Source organism: Glycine soja, chromosome 14 (assembly GCF_004193775.1).
Source record: "Glycine soja cultivar W05 chromosome 14, ASM419377v2, whole genome shotgun sequence".
NCBI lineage: Eukaryota > Viridiplantae > Streptophyta > Magnoliopsida > Fabales > Fabaceae > Glycine > Glycine soja.
Window position 1 is genome coordinate 30,123,910 of NC_041015.1, and position 9,185 is coordinate 30,133,094.

General features: G+C 33.3%; 1 protein-coding gene across 1 annotated transcript; it reads right to left on the reverse strand.

The window, feature by feature from the left end:
* Positions 1-626: 626 nt before the first annotated feature.
* On the reverse strand, positions 627-4,276 carry LOC114384275 (putative wall-associated receptor kinase-like 16). The gene is made up of 4 exons (XM_028343937.1): positions 3,662-4,276; positions 3,189-3,528; positions 2,098-2,271; positions 627-1,965 (listed from the first exon to the last, which is right to left on the reverse strand). The coding sequence occupies exons 1-4, from the start codon at positions 4,193-4,195 to the stop codon at positions 764-766; spliced, it is 2,250 nt and encodes a 749-aa protein (XP_028199738.1). The 5' UTR covers positions 4,196-4,276; the 3' UTR covers positions 627-763.
* Positions 4,277-9,185: the final 4,909 nt, after the last annotated feature.

The following is a 9,185-nucleotide window of genomic DNA, read 5'->3' on the forward strand; positions in this document are numbered from 1 at the left end:
AGACATGGAGTGCATAACCTTTAACATATATCCTTTCTCTTATTCTTGATCTTTTTATCTCAACAACCATTTTGTTTTTAAACATTCCCTTATTTTAAGGAGTAAGAAAAAAGGGTATTCTAGGAGAGAAAAATCATTAAATATTATGTGCAATGCACATGATTCATTTCTGTCACACATTTAAATGGCATTAACATGGTAGGGGGCCAGGTGTAATTATTGATGAAAAATTAACGGATTTTTAGTAGGGATAAAAAATAGAGGGATGTTGGATGTAATAAGTGCAAACCTCACAAGTGAGTGATGTATGTAATTTAGTCTTAAATATTCTTGTAGTGTATTTTCATATCTGTTTCCTTCTCACACAAGCTTCCTATGCTTTTTTACTCTTTATAATTTCTCATTTATTTGTTCCTCAATCATGTTTATGAACAACTCAGAAATAGAATTGCCTCATACAATACCAAGACTGACAAACTGATGTAACTGCTAGTACATTTGTAGGCAGTTTCCATAACAATGAATGTATAATACCTTTGATTATTCTTCTCTGCATATAGGAAAGTAAAGTAAAAGTATATAGCAGCGTTGGGTTTGAAACAAGTCAGCAAAATGGGCACAAGTAATTGGAAGCAACATGTAGAAATGTTATTGGAAATATCATAAACAGAATTCCTTGTTCGAATTATATCAACACCAACTACAAGAAATGAAAGAAGGAATATGCTTTACATTGAAATAAACTGAAGTGGAAATGCGTTAATCATCTTCCATCACCAAAGTCTATTAATTCAAGATTTCTCAGGCTGTCATATCCAGTACTTTGAAGGTCACTACTATCACCATGTTCACGAGTGCTATATGCCTCATGAAGCAAGTATTGAGTCTCCTGGAAATTTTGGCTTTTATTGGTCCATGGGTGTTTCTCCATTCTTCTTACTCCTTCCAACGCCATTGCTACTTCTTTCATGCTAGGCCTTTCTTCTCCTCTAAGTCTCAAGCACTTTGCAGCAAGAATAGCAACATCCATGATCTCTTGTTTATTTTTTTCATCCAAAATTCCGATTTGAAGAACTTCAAATAAGCGATCACCTTTCAAGCAAGAAAGAAAATGAACTGTAAGACTTCGTTTCTCTTCAGACCTGTCAAAAGAGAAAGGTTTTTCTCCTGTTAACAGTTCTACAAGCACTACGCCAAAGCTATAAACGTCACTTTTTTCAGTCAATTGGCTTGTTTGCATGTACTCTGGGTCTAAATACCCAAAGGTTCCTTGCACGATTGTGGCTAATTCAGTTTGGTCAAGTGGAACCAATCTTGAAGCACCAAAATCAGACACTTTGGCAGTGTAAGTATCATCTAAGAGTATGTTGGCAGTCTTCACATCTCTGTGAATGATGGGTATGGAGGCTGCTGAGTGTAGATATGATAGAGCTCCAGCTACCTCTGTTGCTACCCTTAGGCGGGTTTTCCAGGATACATTAGCCACCTTGTGTTCATTGTGTAAATAATCAAAAAGGGTACCATTGTTAACAAATTCATAAACTAGTAAAGGAACTTCTGTCTCTAGACAACAACCCAACAGTTTGACCACATTCCTGTGATTAATTTGTGATAATACAATGACCTCATTAATAAATTGCTCTATTTGGCTCTGATCCACTATTTTGGACTTTTTGATAGCAACGACCCTGTTATCCGACAGAAATCCTTTAAAAACTGTACCATAACCTCCTTTACCAATGACTAATTTCTCATCAAAATAGTTGGTTGCTTTTTCAAGTTGCTCTGCAGTGAAAATTGTAGTTGATTGAGACGAGTCTTTCCTTGTAGAGAGTTGCTGTCTTAGAATGATGCCCCCATTTTGCTGAAAGAACTTCTCCTTTAATTTGAGGACTTTCCTTTTCTGCTTTATCAAGTATACCCAAGAAATCCCCATAAATAGAGCAATTAATCCTACACCTCCACCTGTTTAAAGCAATTATGTGATTGAGCACTTAGTTAATAATTATATACTAACTTCTATAAATGAAAATATACTATGTATGACCAAAAGGGAATAAAATCAAAAGCTACACGAGCTAATTACTATTTGCTTACCAATGGCGACTTTGGTAAATACGTCATTTCGCTGCTTTTGTCGACATTCTCCATCTTCTTTTGTTCCATTTCCGATAAGTCCTTCAGGACAGAAACATTGGAAAGATCCAAGGGTTTCACGACAATATTCATCTCTTGCGCAATTGTTCCGACCATTCGTACATTCTAAAATGTCTACAGTGGTCAAACAAAAATAATAATCAATTATCAATCATAAAAAAATTATCATTTCAATAAATGTCACGTGACAACATTTTGTTCATTCTTTTTTTTTCTTTTAAATTTTCACAAAATTTTATTTTATTTTTTAATTCATCAAAATGCATTTTTATGATAATTAGAATAATTGTTTAATTATGTAATACTTATTACAGTAATGAATCATGATTAGAATCTAATCAATTATTAATTATCAATCATTGTATATTTATAAAAGAAAGTTTGCCGCTAGACATATGTCATGTGACAACATATTTATTAATTATAAATAATTTATCCTATTAAGACACACACCATTAATTGGAGTACCTGAGAAAGTGATTACTTAAGGTTGTCTTACAATATAACTATGTTTGAATGTGTATGTTAAAAAAATACCTGTGGGACTTGTTAATCTAAATATACACACTTTTTTTTAGTTGGATACGTTAACACGTTATAGTTAGATATTAACTTAAAGTATATTGATGGTATAAGTTGTTGATATACTCTAACTAAAACTATAATAAGTTGATGTACTTTAAGAAATGTCTTTCTCTTTATCTATATATATATATATATATATATTACACATATTTGCTAAAAATGTTCAACAAAATAATTGATAATTGTATTAAAAGACTCATAATAATTAAAAAATATAGATTATAAGTATAAAATTAATACCCACGGAAGACCCAGATTATTAAGCTAGTTTCGTGAAATAACAAAGTTGAAATGATCAATGTCTTGCTTTTCAAAAGAAGGAAAAAAGAAAGAATGACGACATATATTTTTATCAAATTTCTAAAGTCAATGGAACAAGTCAACCAATCATACTAAATAAATTAACGATTATATTAAACGTTCAGGATGATTAATTAATTACCTACCTTGGCAACCATCCGGATGGTACGGGTTTCCCTCATAACCTTCTTTACATTTGCATCGGTAACTTTTTCTAATAGCCGAGTCCTCACAATAGCTATTACTCTTACATGCATAGTCGGTTTTACTCGTGGAATTGAAACATGTCTGATTTCCAACAGTCCAATCTACAACAAAGGGTGCCTTTTGGAACGGAAGACCCTTTAAATGATCCATTGAGAAAGTATAGTTGTCATTTTTTATGACAAAGGAATAGCTGCAGTTGTTGAAGTCAGAAGAGGAATTGAAATTGTTAAAGCTAAATGCTTGTATGGTAATATTCATCATTCCGGGAGGTATATCCACCTGTCAATAGGAGTTATAAGATTAGTTTGGTATTAAAGAAAAATAGAGGAATCATGGTTTGAATCACCTAGATATAATATTTTAACAAAATTTAACCATTGACGTTGGTGGATAAAAAAAAAAAAATACCCACCTGACAACACCCTATCCCCGTACAGTTTCCATCTCTCTGCATGATTTGCACACTGGCTTCGCTGTTACATCTTGTCAAACACCCCACTGAAGATTTCGCACCATTGCGATAACTGTTGAGATAGCCATTAGTGTCGCACCCCACGCTTACGAACTTGTTGTCCTCGCTGGAAATGGCGAAAGCCGGAGTTGTGAGACTGGGTTCGTTACCTTCTGTTTCTACTCCACCAAGAGATTCTTTTCTGCAAACCTTCGAGACGAAGGCGAGCATGTCCATTTTACCGTCGAGGGTTATGTTCAGAATTTGGACGTTGCCGTTTCCGCGATATAAAGTGGAATCTCTGCAAGTGAGCTCCAATTGGTCCTCCAAGAAACAGTTTTCACCGGTGACGGAAGATTTGCCTATGCCAAATGGATACGGAATTTGTGAAACGCTTCCGCAAGAGTTCGGGCAGCCGGGCAGGGCTTGGTCAGCTGCTACTGCTAACGCAGTCAGCAACAGTATGGTGATCGATTGCATCTGCATGGCCTTCATTCCCTTTTTGTTATATATGCTCAATGTATCAATCGCATTAACTTAGAAGATTGATCTTTCTTATTAAGTTACGGGTTTGTGCGTTCTACTACGAGCACATTTATAGTAAGAGGAATTTTGGATTGACCTTCGATTAATGTAAGAAAGAAAAATTAAATTTTTGTTACGCGCGGCTGATTAATCCGTCAACGATTAACTTAATCATTGTTGTTGCAGTAAAATATTTGTCTGATCAAATTGTTTACTATTTTTTTATTAATATAATTTATAGTATTTTGAACGGATCAAAGGTGAAGGAGTCGTTGGTCAAAGTTATTTGCCAAGGTTTTGAAATAATTATACCATGCTATAAATTTAATTTCATAAATAAGGCTTGTGATTGATGTGAAAAGAAGAATGATAGTGATTTTTTGAAATTTTATATATAATTACATACTTTAGTTAATTTTATTATGTAATTAATACATTTGACTCGTTAAGCATGCGCTCACAGCGATCCAGAAGAAATTTCAATTAAGAATTGACCGGGAATTGCACCTCTCTCTTTGAGGAATCTAGAAATCTGCGAAAATAAATATATAGTTTTTTGACAGAAAACAAAAATAAATTTTAAACATTTGAAACGGACGAAATATTGAGGACAGGATTCAAATAATATCTTTGTTACCGACACTACTATTATTGGATAATATTATATTATTTCAATAATTATATTATAATTATTGTATTTTTTTGAGTTAGTAATTGTTACTACTATTAACAACATTTATTCTAAATAATAGGGGAAGACAGGCAAGTGTCTCTCTAAATTTTTTAAATAATAAAAAATACAAGTTTAAATACAGTTAATAAAAAAATAAGAATAAAAAATAATATAAAAGTAGTGGAAAATTAATGTAAGTTAAAAGAAAATTTAAGAATTTAAAAATGGTTTAAAGGTTAAATTGTCCAATGAAAGTGAAAAGTGATTAATGAGTTGTTACCTAATTTTGGTTAGTGGGTCATTTTTAATCTGCATAATTAAAGAAGATTAATTATTATTACTACTTTAATATTATTAAGAATAAAGATAAAATAGTCTAAAAAATGTGGAGACAAAAAAAATTAGAGAAAACTATATCCCCTTTATATATTCCTATAAATATGATAATAGTATGCAATTCATGCACATGCAGATGATAAAATAGTATGCAACCCGTGCACATGCACGAATTGTTTGTTAAGTTACTTTGCAAGATTTTTTTTTTATTGCAATATAGAGTTAAAATTAAATTCAGAAGTGAATTATGAATAAAGTGAATTGTGAATTTATAATTAACTAATTGTTGAAACTACATCATTAAAAAAATATTTCTCAAAAATTGTAAACTACAAAAAGTAGTTTAATCAGTGTCACTATCATCCCAATCCTTTTGTCTTCTAATTACAATTTCTCATACTTTGTCAAAATGTCTATAATAAAAGGAGACTTCATCTCCATGATCAAAGTCACTTTCTGCAAGGAAATCATACCATGGTTGAGTAATGATTTTAGGAGCAATGCCAGGGTTGAGAGTTTCAAGAGGCAATTGCAATGGAGGGTCAAATCATCTTAATACTGTCATGTGATGGCCACAAGCATTAAGAGGTATTTCTGTAAATGGTGGAAGTTTCTGTAGATAAAAGAAAAGTAAAATTAATATTAAAATTAGATTTCCATCAATTTATGAAAAGTTGATAAATTTCATTGAGGGTGTTAATGTAAGTAATGTTAACTTACTAGGGGTTGAGGAGCAGCGACCATGGCCTGAGTAATTCTAACAAAACTAAAAAGCTGAATATTAATAACTAAACAATTGTTCAAGAACTAAATTAACAAAACATTGTTTTAAAACCCATAAAATACAAAGCAAACAATAGGAAATGGGTCAAGAAAAGATTTGGAAATAGTGGATTCCCCAATTGCACCAACAAAGTCTCTTAACCGGCAAATTGTGAATGAGACCGATTCAAAGCTATGATCTCCATATTCTACTGGAGTAGAGTGATCTCCTCTAACACAAAGGAAAAACTGAAATTTTCCTGTTGATTCTGTTACCCATAGAAAGCCTTGCCAGTTGTCCCAAGGCTTTATCTATAGCTTCTAATGCTTTTGACTTTGAGGATGCTTGCTTTGTCATGGGCAGCATTGTCTATTGTCTGGAATACCATATAAGGTCTCATCAAAATTAAGTAATCCAAATATTTATAAATAAATATAACCTAGAAGGCTAGAACTGGGTAAAAAGAAGGAGAAATGAAGGAGTAGCATTCTAAGGAAAAAAGATGCAAGAGTTAACTCTAATATTGTGTTGTGGTTTTTATTAATTAACCATCGTAGAGGTGTTAGAGAGTGTATTGCTAACACTCCTCTAATATCCCCCATTTGAATGCATAAAAATTTTTTAGTAAAATATTCCATACTCATCATGATGGAGGTTTAGTTGGAATTTCCAGTTACCTTCTTGCTGTATATATTGTGTTGCAGTAATGATCCTTTAAGTTGCCTGGCTTCTTCTTTGGGGAACTCTGGTAGCCAGTTTCCCAACATAGATCACATGGTTTTTGGATACTCACCTTTTGTGAGTGGGTCCATATACCTAACCAGAAATGCAAATGCAATCCATAAGAAGTACTGAAACACTCTTTTCTAATTTCCTAACAACATAAATTACACATCACTACAATTGAATCCAACTGGTTAGACTTAAGAATGTTTATTTTAAACTCAAGTGGCACTACTAGAAAAACCCTTTTTTACGACATCATATTTACGACGATCGTAGAAAAATGTCTTAGTACGTATAACGATGGCAATTTCGTAAATATTACGAATATTTCAAAGGTGGTTTCCCAAAATCGTCTTTGAATGCGGGCCATTTTAATTTTTAACCCCATCTGTTCCTCTTCTTTCCACGGCGTTTGTTCCTCTCTCCACTCGCTAGTTGTCTTCTCCTCTTCTCTCCTCACGCGCATGTTCCTCTTCTCTCCTCTTCCCATTACACTTTCTCCTCCTTCTCCCTGGTGCCACCACTGCCCCCAACTCCACATTCGTCCTCCACCCCCATTCCCCTCTCCTCCAGTGAAACCGCAAAAAAACCTTAACCCCCCAAAAAACTCAAACCCCTGTAATGACAAAATCTCCACCCTGTTGCTCCTCTTCTTCACTTAGTTCACTTGAGTTTTCCATGGAAGAAGAACACGCGGTAAAGGCGCCACTGTCGGACGCTTTCCTTCAGTTCCTGGAGACCAACGGGCTCGACCCTTCCATTTACACTGCTATTGATTCCACCCCACGATACATTCGGTAATTCCAATTTTCACCATTTTTCTCAATCTCCTTGCTTCACTTCATGCCTTTTAATTTGAAAATTATTTTTCTTCTTATTGAGCCTTCAAAGGTTGAAATCCGGTTTCGAATCATGTATTGAAGAGGTTGAAGCAGAGGTGAAATGCAAACTCGAAAAATTAGAGTGGTTACTGGGATTTTACTCTCTTCCACCTCACATTCAAATTGCTGGCTCTAGGGCATACCGAGAAGGGAAGGTAACTGGTCATGGAATATTAGTTTGGCTTTTCATAGATCAACCAAGTAGTTTGGTTGCTACCAATTTTATTTAAAACAATGGTATTGATGGATTTTTTATGTGTCAGATATATGGAATTGATGTAGCTTTTGGAGCTGTAGTTATGGCTGCTTTAAATATATGACCTGGGGATCATGTTCTCGACCTGTGTGTTGCTCCTGGTAAATATTTCTTTCTTTACCCACCCATGCTTGTATTCTCTATCTTCTTATTGTTGAAAAACAAATGAGTGAGATTAAGATTGCTTTATTTCAGGAATAAAACGTATAAAATGGCTATGTTTCAATGATGATTTTTCATTTTCTTTTATTTTTTGCAGGATGTTGTTTTTTTTAGTTGAAAGAACAACTTTGAATTTAATTTATCAGCATTTTCAGTTATTCCTAGTGGATTTTGTTCTGACTACAAATCATGTAATTGAAGTTTATGTTGTTGTAGAAATGGTCCAGTCTGAAATGTTATGTTGCAAATTTAATATCATTTATTTATTGATATTTCCTACTTTTGAAATGTTTTCTTTCAATCAAGTATCGAACAGGTGAGTCTGGGTTGGAAGGAAGAGTGGATGTGTTCAAGGAGTGGACATCTAGAAGACCATGGAAAGAGAGGAAAAAGGCAAATAAAAGTGGTACTGCATAGAATTTTTTGAGTTTTCATTATAATGATCTTTTTAATGAACCTGTTGACAGTGTCTAGCTTTTGAAGCTTCTGTTTCAATCCAAGATAAGAACCTATTGTTTGAGTTTAAACATTAACAGATGAAATTATTAAGTACCTCCATGTCCTGAGTTTTTGCAAGCTAGTGCCTAGATTTGTTGAGAAGTCCATGTAGGATCAGCATGTGCCCAACCTAGTGGCTCTTACATGTACTCCATATCAATATATCATAAATAGATGCATCAAGTTGATTTAAAAGTGAAAAAGTTAACCGCATTTAATAAATTCTTTTAATAATAGACATTATACTTTCTTTGAAATAAAACTTATACGCATCTAATAATTAGTGTATAAAACCAAAATCAATTTTAATTTTTAAAATTCCCAAAAAAAAAACTTAAAATTGAAAGTTACGTCAAATAGTTCCTAAGGAAAACTATCCTTGACCATGAGAAAATCAAGTTTTGCCGAATCGTGGTTTCAGACTGATCAGAAAAACCAAACCAAGCCAAGCATGCATTTAATATGGAATATTGATCCATGAATGTATAGCAAATAAATAAATTAGGCAACAGAATATGGCATTAAATATGGCTAATGAAAGCAAAACTACTTCCCACATGTAACTACCACCAAATTAATTCTGCCAGTCAAAAAATCTATTTATGTGCACTCACAGTATGATATATCTTTTAATTCTTTGGCTGCTGAATATTATACACTATTAA

Coding starts and splice junctions, on each gene's coding strand:
- LOC114384275 (XM_028343937.1), bottom strand. CDS start 4,195: ATGAAGGCCATGCAGATGCAATCGATCACCATACTGTTGCTGACTGCG. Junction 3,529..3,661: donor CGGGGATAGGGTGTTGTCAG/GTGGGTATTTTT, acceptor TCCTATTGACAG/GTGGATATACCTCCCGGAAT. Junction 1,966..2,097: donor ATTTACCAAAGTCGCCATTG/GTAAGCAAATAG, acceptor TGCTTTAAACAG/GTGGAGGTGTAGGATTAATT.